This window comes from Equus asinus, chromosome 26 (genome assembly GCF_041296235.1).
Source record: "Equus asinus isolate D_3611 breed Donkey chromosome 26, EquAss-T2T_v2, whole genome shotgun sequence".
In the NCBI taxonomy this organism is placed as follows: Eukaryota; Metazoa; Chordata; class Mammalia; order Perissodactyla; family Equidae; genus Equus; species Equus asinus.
The window spans coordinates 32228020-32244421 of NC_091815.1; the positions used below are offsets into that span (position 1 = coordinate 32228020).

Consider the following 16402-nt stretch of genomic DNA (forward strand, 5'->3'; position numbering starts at 1 on the left):
CACCCCCCTGCCTATTCCTCCAGACCCCTGGACAACGGTTTCCTTCTTTGTGCCTTTTGTTATATACTTTTTTCCTCCCGGACAAGGAAACATCCTGCCTCTGAGCCCAAATATATCCCATGCTGTTCCCTGGATATCTCAGAATGGGTTTCCTCTTGACCTGTTGATTCAGGGACCCCATCTGTTTCTTCTGGCAAATGGCCCCTCAGTCCAGGTCTCCCCAGACTTCTGTTGGTCTTCCTTCTCCCCTCTCTCCAATCCTCACGAGGCAAAGACACTTCCACCCTCACCACCTCCATCTGCCTCCCAGAGCACCCAGGACAGAATTAAGCTTGAGCTTTACCCGTTGGTTGAAGGTAAAACAGTGAACTCTCTTCACATACACCCTGAGTCCTTTTCCTGCATGTGCTGTGTCTGAGTCTAAGAGCTTCACCTTCTCCAGAGCAAAACACATAGTGGATTCTTATCTTTACCGTGATGCCATGGGTACCAATGGACCCACAGGGATCACTGTGGAAACCACCAAAGATGGATCACCATGGGGCCGAAGAGACCACCAGTGCTGACTGTAGCTATATGATTGATGGTGCAACAGTTTTCGTTTGTTTTATTACAGGCAAAATAAAGAGAAAGTCTCGCTCTGGTGCTACCCTGGGGGACACAGACATGGGGAAGTTCCAAGACCTGCCCTCGGCGTGTCACCACCTCCCTCCTTCCTGAGCTGAGCAGAAGTCCAGATGCCTCCACTGGGGATGCTCAGGACACAGCCTGGGATTGTGGGCAGAGGTGGGGCAGAGCTTCCTGGGAACGGTAGGTAAAGATTCCTGATTCAGAAGGAGGTGGGGGTGCTGGCACTGCCTGGGTAAGAGGTGAGATGGAATTGAGAAGATGAGGAGGGGAGGAATCCTGTGCTACTTAACAGATCCCTTTCTATTCAGACAGTCAGGCAAATGCAAACCCCGTGTCCATTCAGTTAGCAAATTAATCTGTTTCCGTTCACTGGTGGCCCTTTGGTGCCTGGAGGTCCCCAGGTTCCCCCCTCCCCCTGACCAGGATCTGACTCTGACTCTTACCTCGAGGATGTCCCCAGGATGCCCAGAGGGACTCCTCCACCTCAGCTCCCTCTCCTGGGATGGAGGGAAAATCAGACTCCCCTCTGCCTTCCCCACAGTGTCACTGTTTTACTGCAGTGGTGTTCCCGTGTTTTGTGTGTGTGTCCATCCCTACCAGATACGCAGGAGGGGCTTTTATTATATCCCGGCTGTCTGTGTCCTCCCTCCCCCAGCACCCCCCTCCACAGCCTGTCACTTGAGTGACCCCCTCCCAAATCCGATCTAATTCTGTCTCTGCTCTGCTGAGGCTGGCCTGCCTAAGAGGATTTGCTAAATGGGACCAGGACAGGGTCAGAGAACTCGCTGTGGGGACACTCAGGAGCCAGGACGGCCACAAGGGGGTGGCAGAGGAAGCAGGAGACTGGAGAGAGAGGGGCAGTGAGAAGGGGGGAGGGGTCCCCTACACTGTTGGGGGGTGTGGATACCAAAGGAGGGAACACACTTGCTGGGTGTGCAGGAAACAGTGCTTACAAGATGACCATGAACTTTATTAATGTTGAAATCGTCAAGCCCAAAACAATGTCCAGATAAGTTACTCGAATTCAAGGGAATTGAGTCAGGTCCCTGGATACAAAATAAATATATAAAGTGAATATTTTATATAGGACAAACAGATTTTAAAATAAAATTAAAAATGCCATCTAAAATGTTGGGCCATAATAAACGCGAAACACTAGAAATAAACCTACAGAAAGACGTCCAGAAGACTTCCGTGGTTCAGTCGTAACCCTTCCTAGAGAATCTTTGTGAACAACCACATGAACGAGTAAATAAGTAGCAGGCTTAGACTGGTAAGCTCAGTGAATTCTGATAATAATTCTTACGACACTCAGAGCAGCGCGACCCCTGCTGGCCGCACGGTGAACAGCAAACACCCCCTCCGCGGGTCGGATGAAGGAAGTGCGTCCGCGGGTCGGATAAACGAGGAGTGTCCGCCGGTCGGATAAACGAGGAGCGTCCGCGGGTCGGATAAACGAGGTGCGTCCGCCGGTCGGATAAACGAGGAGCGTCCGCGGGTCGGATAAACGAGGAGCGTCCGCGCGCCACAGGAGTCACCAGCTGCGAGGACCAACCCGCCGCCGCTCCCCGCGCCCGCGTGGACGCACGTGCAGGCCGACGACACCCTGGTCCCCTCTGGCCCCGCGGGGTCTGCGCGGCTTTTCAGGGACAGAATCCTCTACAAATCCTGCAACCTCGCGGGGCCCGAGCCGTTCGCATCCGCAGAGTCCTCCCTCTTTTGGGACCCAGACGCGCAGGAGGGGGCGGGTCCCTCGCAGGGGTCACGGGGTGAGAAGAGCGCGGTGAAGTCAGGGATTGCAACAGGGTCGGGCGAGAAGTCCGAGGCGTAGGGGTCGTGAGGCCAGGCCGGGGCCGGGGCCGGAGCAGCAGGGACCACGTCCTGGGCGCCGTGCGCGGGGCCCCACCAGGCCTGGCCGGGGCTGCAGATGCTGGGCTCTGCTGGCGGGAAGATGCTTGCGGCGCTGGGCGGAGGGGGGCTGCAGAGACCTGGGCCCTCGGGGGGCGGGGGTCCGGCAGGAACAGGGACCGGCACCCGGGGCGGGGCTGGGGCTCCGGGGCCCCTGGGCACAGCGCGGGCTCCGCGGCCTCGCGGCCTGGATTCCTTGGCCCGGCGGTTCTTGAACCACACCTGGGGACGAGAGGGGCCAGGGGGGCGGTGTGAACGAGAGGGCCGCACGCTTGGCTCTGGCCCGGGTGGGAGGCTGCCCCCCTGGGAAGGGCCGGCTCAGGCCTCTCCCTCTGTCCCCAGATCTAATTAGGGGCTCCTGGGGTGAGGAGGCCGGGGGAGGGGTGCCGGGGCCAGGGGCCAGGGCTTGGCCACCCAGGAGCCCCGGGGGCCCGGAAGGGACAGGCCCGAGAGGGTCCCCAGGTTCACAGAGGCCCCGAGCTCTGGGCACCCGGAGTCCCCGCGGGCGTCAGTCGGCACAGTCCTGTCGCCGGTTTGCAGAGCTCAGCGCTGAGGCGGACTCGGGGCGCAGCCCTCGGTCCTCCCCGGGGCCCCGTGCTGCTGGGTGACCCCGGGCAGCGCGCGGTCAGGGCCGCGGGGGGAGCGGGTCTGGCGGTGGCGGGGGCAGGGCCGGGGTCAGACCTGCACTTGGCGCTCCTGCAGAGCCAGCCGGGCCGCCAGGGCCTCGCGGTCCTCGTAGGTCGGGTACTTGTTCGTCTGGAAGCTGCTCTCCAGCTCCTGCTGCTGCTCCTTGCTGTACACCGTGCGCTCCTGCCGCCGCCTCCTCGGGGGTCTTGGCGACGGTGGGGGACCTGGCCGAGGGGGAAACAGGGTGAGACGAGCCCCACGGACCGGCCCCGGCCCCCAGGGCACCCTCCCCCTGCCTGGGCCGGCCCCTGGGAGCAGGTGAGGGGCTCGGGGCGGAGGGCGGAGGCTCCGCTGTGATGAGGGTGCGGATGCGCCCCAGACGCCCTGGGTCCGGCCTGGCTCTCCCCCTTCCAGCCCCGGGCCCGCACCTGTCCTGGCCTCAGTGTCCACATCTTTGAAATGCGCCTGATGACACCACCCGTATCATTATTACACCTCCCCCCCCCCGCTCCGACCCCCTCCCATCGAATGGCTGAAGCCACCCAGACACTTGCAGGGGCCACGGTGTGCCAGGCCCTCTGCTCAGCTCGCCCCAATAATGGAACTCCACTCCCCAGACTGCGCGAAGTCCTCCCCTCGCCACAGCCAGGAAGTCCTCCCGGATAGCTGGGCCCGTCTCTCGAAGCCCAGAAGGCCTCCCCGGCCTCAGCCACAGGATCGCAACCCCACGACCCCACCCACTGCCCAGGCCCCTCACAGCCGGCCCGGACTCACCCCTCAGAGACCCGGGTTCTTGCATCCTCGCGGCTGCTCTGCTCCCTGCGTTTGAGGCTCTGTCCACAGGGCCTGGGGCTTAAATCCCACCTCGGCGCTGTGCCCACCCAGGCCCACCCTAAGGGTCCGGGACCCTCCCTGTCTCGCCCCACCCTCAGCCCCGCCCCTTGCAGGAGACACGATGCTGGATTAATCCTTTCATTACTGAGCAGCTACTATGTGCCAGGTCCTCTGCTGGGGGCTGGGAACCCCGGTGGGAAGACAGCCTGGACCCCCCATCATGGGACTCTAGCCCAGGGGACCCAGCATTGCCTGTGCAGTGGGGTCCCCATCTCAGGAAACGGCCCCTCCTCCCAGCCAGCCAGCTCCCAGGGGCCATCCTCTCCCTTCCCAGTCCTGGGAGCCCCACCTCTCTGTCCAGGCACCATCCTCTCCTGCTGGATGGCCCAGCACCACCTCCCTTGTCCCCCTGGGCCACTCTCACTCCTCTGGTCCATTCTTCAAGCAGCCCCCCGGGGGCCCTGGACATGGGGACATCGGCAGACACACTGGCTCTGAGCATGGTTTGGTGTCTGTGCGGGTTTCCCGATTGGATGGAGGTCGGAGTGGGGTGCAGGGGTGCCCGCTTCCTTTTGTGAATGAAGGACCTGGGTCTGGCTCATGCGTTGGGTTCAGGAGCTTGAGTCTCAGGAGTCCAGCCCGTCTGAGCCACGTGGACCTGCGTCCCAGCATCAGACTGAGCTCCTGGCCCGGGCCGGGGTCTGCTGGGGCCCGGATCACGGAGGACACAACGGAGGGTGCTCAGTCCCCAGGGGACCTCGTTATAATCAGTGCGCATGAAAAGTAAACAGGTGGCCAAACGCAAAGTGAAGCTGAACAGAGACATCTTGTCATCAGAGCTTTACCTCACCCTCTGGGCTGCCACTGGATGGTGGCCTCTGCCATAGCTGGACGTTTATTCTGCTTCGTTTGTGGCAACATTCTGCCACAGTTGGACGTTTTTTCTGCTTTTTGGGCAGTTGGGAATGCCTTGGTCACCAAGACAATTGATGGCCCTGAGCTCAACAAGCAATAATCTAGCATTTTCCTTGGTCTGTAAGGTGTGACTAGATGGCCCCCTTATCCCTAACTTTTCAAATGAAGTTAAATGCAACATTTTGCAGGTCTGATTGGCAAGGACTGCGAAGAGGGACCAGGCCTGGGATAGGCAGGCGAGTGATGGGGAGTCTGACCTTCTGGTGCTTTGGGAGTGTAGGTTGGTTTTAGAGACAGACTTGGTGATACCTGTCAGTGTCCCTCAGTCATAGACCACCAGGAGGACACTGGAGATGCATCTGTTCTGTCCAGACTCCTGGATGACCCCATCTCCTTGTGGCAGGATCCTGGTGGAGTCAGGAGTCTGGGGAGAGCCCGCTGACAAGGCTCACAGTCCAGGGAGCTGGACATTACCTGGGAGATCAAATGCAAAGTTAAACAAAACTTGCAGACGTTGTTATTATAGGTCCAGGTCAGAACTCTGAACTCCCACTTAGCGTTGTGGGAAGTACCGTCATCCATCAATGCTTCCTCATCAGATTGTCACACCTAGGTGACCTGGAATGCAATGTCCCTGCCCTTAAGGTTTTGCACTGTAGCAATTTATTTGTCCAGTAAAGATGTAGATAGATGGACAAGCTCATTGATACTATGTTGTGAAAATACACAAGGAAAGTCATGGCAGTGCTATTCACAATACCCAAAATGTGCAAACAAACCAAAACATCCATCAACAGATGAAGGGTGTGGACGGTGATAACAAAACAGAGTAACACATGTGCAGGCTCCCCCAATGGAGCTGCGAGGCCCTGAGGAAATGGGGTCATGCAGGCACGCCATGTGTCTCCCCAGATGGAATGTGACTTTTGAGCTGTGTTTCACTGCTGTCATCTTGACCTTCTTTCAAGATGCTTACTCCCCCAGATAAGAACTTTCTGGCGGCTGGTCCAATGGCAGAGTGGTTAAGTTCACATGTTCTGCTTTGGGGGCCCGGGCTCAGGTCCCAGGCGCGGACCTAGCACCACTCGCCAAGCCATGCTGTGGTGGTGTCCCACATAAAATAGAGGAAAATGGTCACAGATCTTAGCTCAGGGACCATCTTCCTCAAGCAAAAAAGAGGAAGATTGGCAACAGATGTTAGCTGAGGGCCAACCTTCCTCATAAAAAAAAAAAAGAGCTTTCTGCCTTAGAGATGGCCTTAGCAAACAATCGCATCTAGTCCAGAAGTAACAGTGGTTGCCAGCACCAGTCACAAATTTTGCAAAACAACCTATGAACCTTGTCTCTTTTTGCCTTTATAAACCTTGCCTACTTTCGGTTTGCTGTCAAAGGCCACATCTCCCCGATTTGCAAACTGTATGAGCAATAAATCTTTCCTAACTAAATGCTTGTATTCCAGATTTTTTGTTGACAAGGGATAAACAAGATGTCATATATTCATACAATGGAATATCACTTAACCAAAAAAAGGAATGAAGTACCAACAGGGATGAACCTTGAAAACATTAACTGAAAGAAGCTAGACATGAGACATCACATATTGTACAATACCATTCATATGAAATGTCCAGAATAGACAAATCTATAGAGATAGACGGCAGACCAGTGGTTGCCGGGAACGGGGGGAACGTGGGAATGCGGGCTAACTAGTGATAGATGTGGGGTTTCTATTTGGGGTGATGAAAATGTTCTAAAATTGATTGTGGTGATGGATGCACAATTCTGTGAATAAACTAAAAAACATTGAATTATATACTTCAAATGGGTGAATCTTATGTGCACACATAGCAATAAACGGATATAAATTAACACAACGCTCATTATACTGCCCGCTGGATTGACCAAGATGAAGGAGATGGATTTCATCCAGATCTGCTGGAGTGTAGGATGGGGAATGTGGCTTTCCGTTGCCATTGATGGAGTGTAGGTTGGTAAAAGAATTTTGGAGATTTTGGAGACTTGAGTTGGTGACATCTGATGAAGGATCGAATGAGCATGGCACCCTTTGCCTCATGGGTTTTTATGGGAAGAGATTAATCCTGGGAGAATTCTTGCCCACCGTGAACAAGCTCGAGCATATTTACTTGAAATATCAATTAGCTGAGTTAATTGAATCAATTCACGTCCATGAGTAAGAGGGTGATTAGATAATTCTTGGCAACTTCTGAGAGTGAAACCCTAATTACCAGTTAAAAGGAATGAGGGGTAGAATTTTTAGTAACAATTGCAATTTCAACGTATGTTTTGTTTTGTTTTCATGGTGGAAATCTGCCTTCATGTTGCCAAAATAAATGTGTCCTGAACAGAGTCCTTGTTAGTCTTTTTTTTTTTTTTTTTGCTCTGGAATCTCCTTGTCTAGAATGAGAAAAGCTCAAAGTTTAAGACTAATGATGTGTTAAATGATTGAATGAGTCTGGAGTTTTTCACATCGAGTAATGTCTCCAGCACATTGCTCATTTCTGAGAATGTTTACATTTAATAAGCACGTGCATAAAAATATATATACAGATACATAATTTTTTTTTTTTTTTAAAGATTGGCACCTGGGCTAACAACTGTTGCCAATCTTTTTTTTTTTTTTCTGCTTTATCTCCCCAACCCCCCCCCCCCGTACACAGTTGTATATCTTAGTTGCATGTCCTTCTAGTTGTGGGATGTATTACATACATTTTTAAATTAACAACAACGAAAGACCCAGCAAAAATTAATTACCCAGGGATAATGGGGAATGTTAAATGTTTATTTTCTCTCTTTTCTACTGCTTAATTTTTTTTTTTTTTAAATTTGCAAACAGGAAAACAAGGACAATTTCTGGCTTTGGATGCTGCCCGGGGCATGTCGAAGTCTTGCCTTCTGTTCTTCTGACCTGAATCCTTCCAGGGCTGGTTGGAAACTCAGAGGGGAAGAGCCCATCCTGGGACAGCTGGGGGAGCAGGAGCTCCTGAAGGCTCCTCCCTGAGCTTCCCAGACTTCCGTCCAATTCCCAAATTCAGATGGAGGGGGAGGCGGTCTGTGGCTCAGAAGGAAGCGGGAAGGGAGTCTGTAGAAATGTGTGCTAACAAGAATTAATCCATTCACTTTTTATTCAATCAGAACGGAAACAATGGCCTCTCCCCACTCATCGGTTCCTTAATCTCCTCTGCAACCCCCTCCTTAGCAGACTCTGATTCTGGGCCTTCGGGTATGGTTGATGCATCTCTACCTCCCACCGCCAAGATGCCCACAGACAGCCAGACACCTCCCCACTCTCTCTGCTGTGAGAGGCATCACTTGGTTTAGGGGAGAAGGCCCCAGGTGGGTGGATGGGGGCAAAGAAGAACAAGTTGGGCTTTGAAGACCATGTTGGGGAGATGGAGAGATGGCAGGGGAAATGATCTCTGCCTTCTAGAACCTTCTAGCCTGTCTTTCTGTCATTGGGGTCCCTCTCCATGTCTCTAGACATTGGTCTCTGCCTCCCCTTTCATTCTTGAAACACACTCAATCCTCATTATCCTCAGATTCTGTGTTTGTGAATCCGCCTACTCGCTAAAATTTCTTTGTAACCCCAAATAGGATACTCCCTGTGCTTTCCTGGCCATTCACAGACACGCATAGAGCTGTGAAATATCCGAGTGATCGACTTGTCATGTTCTTAGCTGAGGCCGAACATAGCGATGCTCTGCCTTCTTGTTTCAGCTCTTACACCGTAAACAAGTGTCCTTTTTGAGGTACATTTAGTGCCACGTCTTTCGTATTTTTGTGCTTCAAAAAATTGTAATAAAATATAGATAACATAATATTTATCATTTTAACCATTCGTATGTACACAATTCAGTGACATTAAACACATTCACAATATCATGTAACCAACACTACTATTTATACTTGAAACTTTCTCATGACCTCCAGCAGAAGCTCTGTCCCCATTAAACATTAACTCCCCCTTTCTGCCCTCCCTCCAGCCCCATGGTAACCCCCATTCCACTTTCCATCCCTACGAATTTGACCAAGCACGTAATATAAGCGGAATCATCTAATATTTGTCCTTCCGTGTCTGGCTTATTTCACTAAGCATAATGCCTTCCAGGTGCATCTCTGTGGTAGCATATATAAAAACCTCATTCCGTCTATGACTGGATGTATACGGCATGCTTTCTTTCTCCATCTCTGGATGGGCACTTGGGTGGTTTCCACCTTTTGGCTTTGGGGAATAATGCTGCTATGAGCGTGGTACAAATATCTGTTCATGTTCCTGCTTTCAATTCCTTTGGATGCATCCCTAGGAGTGAAACTGCTGGGTCAATGGTATTTCGTGCTTTTTGTTGGTGATTTCACTGTTTAAAATGCCCCCGAGGGTGGTGTCGAAGTGCTGCTGGCTGTTCCTCTCAAGAAGGCTGTGCTGTGCCTCACAGAGGAAATACGTGTGTTGGGTGAGCTTCACGCAGGCACGCGTCACAGTGCTGTTGGCCAGGAGCTCAATGTGACTGAATCAACGACATATATTACAGAAAGGGTCTTTAAACAGAAACCCACATAAGACGGGGTGATGTATTGATCAGCTCATGAAAATGTGGCAGGAGGTTCGCAGGAAGGTGGGAGCAGGGATAAACTTGATAATTCAGTGTTTGAGGTGACTTTTACAGATCATAACTACTCAAAGAATGACAGCGAAGGAGGTCAAAAGCCAACCCGGGGCTTCCAGGGAGGGGCTGGGCTCAGGCCGGACAAGGCTTGCGTCTAACCTGGAGGCAGAGGAGTTCCGAAAATTCCCAGCGAAGTGGGGAGAGTTGAACATATGCTGCTTCCCTGACCAGCTTTCTGCCTCTGCAAGTTCCTCTTGGTGTCTACCCTGCCCGATTCAGAAGGTTCCGGAAAGAATGTGGCTCCTGGAATCTGTGAGTTCTTGGGGCTCTCTGCAGAATGATGGCCTTGGGGCTTCATCAGATGCTAAAAGAAAAGCTGGCTGCTCCCAGGGGTACCTGCTCCTCTGCTCTGGAAACCCTTCCCTAGTCTACCCATTGTCCGTCCTGCAGCACAGGAAGCAAGTGGGGGAGGGCTGGGGCGGAGAGGGGGTTGCTCCTCAGGGCAGCCCAGAGCATCCTGCCACAGCCTCTGCGAACCTCATCTTCTTCCCCAAGCCTCCAATAGAGATGGAGACAAAGGAGGAACTGCCAACGTCTGTCTCAGAAAAAACACACACGCCAAGAATTAATAATTCTGCAGGAGAAAAGAGGGTCCCTATAGAGAGGAGAGATGTTCTGAAAATGCAGGCAGAAGCGTTAGGCTCTGTGGTGACCACAGAGGTGAGAAAATACGGTCCAGGCCTGGGATCCAGAAATCTCGGCTTCCAGGCGCTCCCCGGTCCCTGTGTCTCCCCCATCTCTCTGTCCCCCGGTCTCCCCTCCTCGGTCTGCCCCCCACCCGTTGGTCTCCCTCCTTTCTCTCCCCGAGTGTCCCCCTGGGGTCTGAGTGTGTGAGAGGCCTCAGACCTCCTCGCGGGCTTTCAGACCAGCAGGAGGAGTTTTCCTTCTACCCTGACAGCGTTCACTCCCCTCCCCCACAGCCTGTCACGTGTCCGCTCTTCCCTCCCCCAAATCTGATCTAATTCTCTCTGCGCTCTGCTGAGGCTGGTCCCTGCCTAAGAGGATTGAAGCATTTGCTAAATGGGACCAGGACTGGGTCAGAGGACCCGCTGAGGGGCCAGCACGGCCACCGGAGGGCGGCAGAGGGGGGAGGGGGTGCCGCTGGAGACAGGGGGGCAGAGAGAGGGGGTGAGGGGAGCAGGGGCGCGCACTCCCTGGCTGTTTAGGAAACGACAGTTAAAGGGTTAGGAGGGTGCCAACATGTGTTGAATTAACAAATTTACCCTGAACCCATGTCCTGATTTCCTACCCGCTCTGCCCTCTCTGTCCCTTTGGGAGTAACGGGATTCTGGAAACTGGGAAAGGGGGTACAGGTGTGGGAACCTGGGGGTGTCTGACCAGGGCCCTTGGAGAGGACCTGGGGGGTTCCTGGCCTGAGAATGTTCTGGAAGGTCTGACCTGCCAGGAATGTCTGCAGAGCCCTGAAGTCTAACTCTGCCATGAGGTATCTTGCAGCTTTGGGGTGTCCAAGTAAAGCATTTAAAAAAAAATTAATACAGAATTTTAAATACATTTTTAATACATTTAAAAGTATATTTTAAATTCCTTAGTTTTCATTTCTAACACAGTTTGAATTTCTAATACAATCGATAGACCCGATGCCATCAAAGCTCTCTGGGTCCGCCATCACTTCCAGGAGCTGGAGGGGCCCCGGGTATGTCTGTCCAGGTAAAGGTCCGGATCAGACTCTGGGCTGTGTGTGGCAGGCGGCTGAGGGCATCGATTTTTTTTTTTAAACATATTTCTTTTATTTTTTTTTTTTTGAGGAAGTTTAGCCCTGAGCTAACATCTGCCGCCAATCCTCCTCTTTTTGCTGTGGAAGACTGGCCCTGAGCTAACATCCGTGCCCATCTTCCTCTACTTTATATGTGGGACGCCTACCACAGCATGGCTTGCCAAGCAGTACCATGTCTGCACCTGGGATCAGTGAACCCCGGGCCACTGAAGCGGAACGTGTGCACTTAACTGCTGCGCCACCGGGCCGGCCTGAGGGCACCGATTTGATAGGCAGAGGGGCCTAGGTCCAAATGTTGTTCCTCTTAGTCCTTAACTGTGTGTTTCTGGGCGAGGCGCTCCTTTCTCTGAGTCTGTTTTCCTCCTCTGAAGACTGGAATTGATGACCCTAACCTCTGGAGCCGATGGGTACGTAGGTTCCAGTTGTCAGACTGAAACGCTTCTGAGTTTGGTCATCATCCCCTCCCCAAACAGAGGAGCAGCTGTTTCCATGGGCCTGGGTTCAGGGGTTCCCGGGATGTGGGACTTTCGGTACTAAACCAGGACAGTCCCAAGAAAACTGGGCTGGTTGGTCACCTCGTCCCTATGTCTCTCAGGGGCCCGGTCTTGTGTGTCCCTGTGGCCTAGTCACTTCAGGGTTAATGTCCCTGGGACCCAGTCCAGCACCACAGGCTCTGTAACTGCTGTTGGGCCCAAGGAGTATTATATATATAGATATAGATAACATATAATATGTCATATGATACATAATTATAATATGTTGAATATAACAGATATATGTCTGTATATCTATCTACATCTCTTTCATATGTGTGCAGAAAAGTACATCTTGATAAATCTTCACAAAGTGAACACACTCTGTGACCAGCACCTAGATCAAGAAATGGGCATGACCAAGCCCCCAGGAGAGCTTCTCGAGCCCTGACACTTGTTCCCTCTCCCCCGACCAGTGGCACCCTTTATCTTGACTTCTAACACCGTAGATTTGGGAGGTCAGCTTTTGTAATTTGTGGACATGGGATCCTACCCGTCCTGTCTCCCTCTCACCCCCCTCTCTCTCTGCACACTCTCTTTAATGCCCAGATCCGTTTTTTTTCTTGAGGAAGATTGGCCCTGAGCTAACATCTGTTGCCAATCTTCCTCTTTTTTTTGCTTGAGGAAGATTGTCACTAACATTTGTGCCAATGTTCCTCTAGTTTATGTTGGATCCTGCCATGGCATGGCTTGACAAGTGCTAGGTCCGCACCCAGGATCTGAACCTGTGAACCCCAGGCCACTGAAGCGAAACTCGTGAACTTAAACACTACACCACCAGGTCGGCCCCAGTTATTTTTTCATTTAAAAATACATTGTTTTATGTTGACGTGTCATGGGTTTATTTTGAACGAACTGCTAAATACTTTACACTTTTTTGTTCCTTGGTTTTAATTTTTAATACGGCAAATGCAATAGATATAACCAATACCAACCAATGCTCTTTGGGTCTTAGATGGCTTTTAAGAACTTAAAGGAGTCGGGAGACCCATGAGTTTCAGACCTGTCTTTGGGGGGAACTGTTCTGCTGGGAGGGTCCCTTCTGCTATCGATGGGCCTTTGTGCTGCTTCCAGTTTGAGTGTTTTGTGAAGACTGGTGCTGTGAATGTTCTTGTTCTCGTCTTTTCCATGAAATAAGTATGTGTTTCTGTTGGGTACATGCTGAGGGATGAAATCGCTGGGTCATAGGATAGGCATACATTCAATGCTTAAAAATACTGCTAAGTGGTTTTCTGGGGGGCCTGTCGTCCTGTCACCAGCCACGTGTGAGGGTCCCGATTGCCCGCCGCCCTCACCAACGCATGGGGTTGTCAGTCTGTCATTTTAGCCAGCCCGGCGGGACCTGGAGGTATCGGCGCGTGAGGTTTTAATTTGCATTTCCCTGAAGACTGATGAAACTGTGCCCTGTGTTCTGTGTTGATGGACCATTTACTATTCTCACTTTTGAAATATCTGTTTGCCTTGTGCAACCCGGGTGAATTTCAAGGTGATAATGCTTCACAATCCCAAAGGGTGGAGCCAGGGAGGCCACCATCTCTGCCCCGGGGCCTGAGGCTGGTGCTCAATAATCCTGGTGTTCAGCATCCACTGGGTCCCGGTTCCCACCTGAGCAGGTGCTCTGACAGGTGAGGCCTGAGGGCTCACACCCACCCTGTGGGCAGTCGCGGAGATAACCCCATTCTACAGATGGGAAACCGAGCCTAAAGGTGGGGAGGAGGGTGCCCGCCCCAGGTCAGAAGGCTGATAACCCTAAGGCCTGCAGCTGGGGTTCCCAGGGGCTCAGACACTGCACCCAGGGCCTTGGGAATAAGATCTCGGGGAGCAATAATCCAGTGAAAATTCCCTACAAGGTGGGTCCTGTTACCATGCCCACTTCACAGAGCAGGAAACCGAGGCTCAGAGAAGTAGAGCCCCCGGTCCTGTCCACCAGTCAGCGGCAGAGCCAAGGCTGAGCCAGCACCTGCCCCCGCAGCCTCTGCCGTCCTGACCACCAAGCCGCACGGCCCCTTAGGATGCTCCCCACAGGCCCCCCGGAGCTCAGATGTCCATTTCTCAGAGGAGGAAGCTGGGGCTGAGAGGGGTTCTGTCCATTCCCGCGGTCACACAAGGGGCAAGTGGCACAGTCAGGAATAGAACCCGGATCTCTAGGGCCCCAGAGCCCCACCCTTGACTCCCACAATCTACCTGGGATCCCCCAAAGCAGGATGAGGCCAGCCCCCTCCCCTGCACTCATTGCAGACCAGGCTTGTGACACGGGCTTCCCTCGGCTCATGGGACTGGATCATAGCAGCAACTTGTCATTGTCTCAGATGAAGACACTGAGGCTCAGAGAGGTCATGTGAAGGGCCCAAGGCCACACAGCGAGAAAAAAGCAGGCTTTAAACCCAGCCACAAGAGGCCCCACATCAGCCCTTGGCAAGACTCCCCCAGCTCAGCTGAGCTCACCTTCTTTCTGCAGCCGCTGTTGGCTCCCCAGTCGAGTGGGGACAAGGAGCTGGGGTGGATGCCCCCACTGCCCGACATGGGCCATGAGGGAAACCTGGATTGGTGGGACAGTTAGATCCTGAACTAATCAACCAGCAATAGTATGATCCCAAAGCATTCAGCATCCCAAACACCGCTGGGCAGCCCCACAGTCTAACGTCCCTCCCTCCTGCTGCCATCACAAGTCCTTGGTCCTTTTGCTAAATCCAGACTGTGCCTCTTCCCTGGCTGTGCGTCTCCACCTGCCTCTGCCCCTCTGCCCTTCACTCAGCCCCACACCCATCCCCCCATATTTACTGAGCACTCGCTGTGTCTGGGCCCGTCCCGGGCACTGGGAATACAGCTGAGATCAGGACAGATAAGGTCCCAGTCCTCCCGGAGTCCACATTCCCGTGAGAGAGGCAGACGAGAGACCAGGCAGCGATGAGAGTTTTGCGGAAAATAAAAGTCGGTGGATGTGCCAGGGAACCAAGGGGGCTCAGTTGTGAGGAGCCCCCAGTCTCGCGGTACAGCCTGGACTGAAACCCATCCCCAGCCCGATCCAAGGGTCCTCCAGCATCCCAGCGCCCTGTGGTCACCCCCACAGTCTAACCACACCCCTTCCTGCTGCGACCACGGGCCCTTGATGGTCCTTGACGAACACCGAGATGTCTTCTCTTTTGCACCTGCCCGTTTAGGTCATTCCATCACTGAACAGATGGATATTTATTCCCTCTCTGTCGCTCTCCTCTGTCTCACTTTGTCTCTCAGCACTTTGATCTCCCCCAGGGTCTCTGTGTCCCTCTCTGCTCACCCCCAGCTGCCCCAGGACCCTGTCTTGTGGGCTGTTGTGGGTCCTCCTTTCCTCTGGGCTCCCTCCCTGCCCTTGGCTGGTTGAGGGTCAGAAGGGGAGTGAGTGGTCAGGGGCCAGATCACATGGAGCTGGGCACAAGGTGGGTTTCCTTCTAATTGCGGGAGGAGCTAGCGGTCTGATCTTCATCTGAGGAATGGAGGCTCCTGAAAGGAGAACTGGGGCGAGCTCCTGTGGGGCTGTGGGAGGGGGAGGAGCCTTCTGCAGCCTGTGGGTGGCCTGGTCTAGGTCACCAGCAGTCCAGGTGGGAGAAAAGGTGAGACTGGGGATTATAATATTTCCCTCCAATACACTTAAAAAAAACTTGAGGTGCAATTTATATACAATGAAATGCACATCAGTTTGATGGATTTCGACAAATGCTTCCTCTCATGTACTCACTGTGCTTATCAAAATATGGAACATTTGCTCCACCTGAAACTTCCCTCATGCCCCTTTTCAGTCAACACCCCCTCTCCACGCCAGGCAACTACTTTTCTGATGTTTTAAAAAAGTTGAGATCTAATTCATATACCATAAAAGTCACTATTTTAAACTATACAATTCAGGGGCCGGCCCTGTGGCAGAGTGCTTAAGTTCGCACGCTCTGCTTCGGTGGCCCAGGGTTTCGCCGGTTTGGATCCTGGGTGTGGACATGGCACCGCTCATCAGGCCACGCTGAGGCGGCGTCCCACATGCCACAACCAGAAGGACCCACAAATCAGAATATACAACTACATACTGGGGGTTACGAGGAGAAGAAGAAGAAAAAAAAAAGAAAGAGAAGATTGGCCGCAGATGTTAGCTCAGGTGCCAATGTTTAAAAAGAAAAAAAAAAGTATACCATTCAGCAGTGTTACTGACTTATATACATTAAAATAACATATTAAACCTGACTGAATTGCGTACTTTCAAATATCGTACAATATGATTTTTATGAAAAGATTTTGAAGATGTTTTGAAGATCAAAAAAGATATATGATCTTTTCATAAAAGATCATATGAAGATACTTTATGGTGTAGCATCCAGCACCACTAATTCCAGCAGATTTTCACCACCCCAAAAAGAAACCCTATACCCGTTAAGCAGCCACTCTCCATTCTCTACCCACTCCAGCCCCTGACAGGCATTTTCTGATTAAAAAAACTTCTGTTGCTGTTCGAACTTTCTAACTGTACGGTCTGATATGTTTTCCGACACCAGCAAGCAGTTAACTCCATTCTG

At 52.5% G+C, this 16402-nt stretch overlaps 1 protein-coding gene across 1 annotated transcript; it reads right to left on the reverse strand.

Moving 5' to 3' along the window:
* Positions 1–1580: 1580 nt before the first annotated feature.
* On the reverse strand, positions 1581–14387 carry LOC139042233 (tetrapeptide repeat homeobox protein 2-like). The gene is made up of 3 exons (XM_070499541.1): positions 14310–14387; positions 3220–3630; positions 1581–2760 (listed from the first exon to the last, which is right to left on the reverse strand). The coding sequence occupies exons 1-3, from the start codon at positions 14385–14387 to the stop codon at positions 2290–2292; spliced, it is 960 nt and encodes a 319-aa protein (XP_070355642.1). The 3' UTR covers positions 1581–2289.
* Positions 14388–16402: the final 2015 nt, after the last annotated feature.

Excerpts from the sequence above, each read along its gene's own strand:
- LOC139042233 (XM_070499541.1), bottom strand. The coding sequence starts at position 14,387 with ATGTCGGGCAGTGGGGGCATCCACCCCAGCTCCTTGTCCCCACTCGAC. Across the intron at positions 3,631-14,309 it reads ACAGCGGCTGCAGAAAGAAG|GCGCATTTCAAAGATGTGGA; the intron begins GTGAGCTCAGCT and ends TGGTGTCATCAG. Across the intron at positions 2,761-3,219 it reads TGCAGGAGCGCCAAGTGCAG|GTGTGGTTCAAGAACCGCCG; the intron begins GTCTGACCCCGG and ends TCTCGTCCCCAG.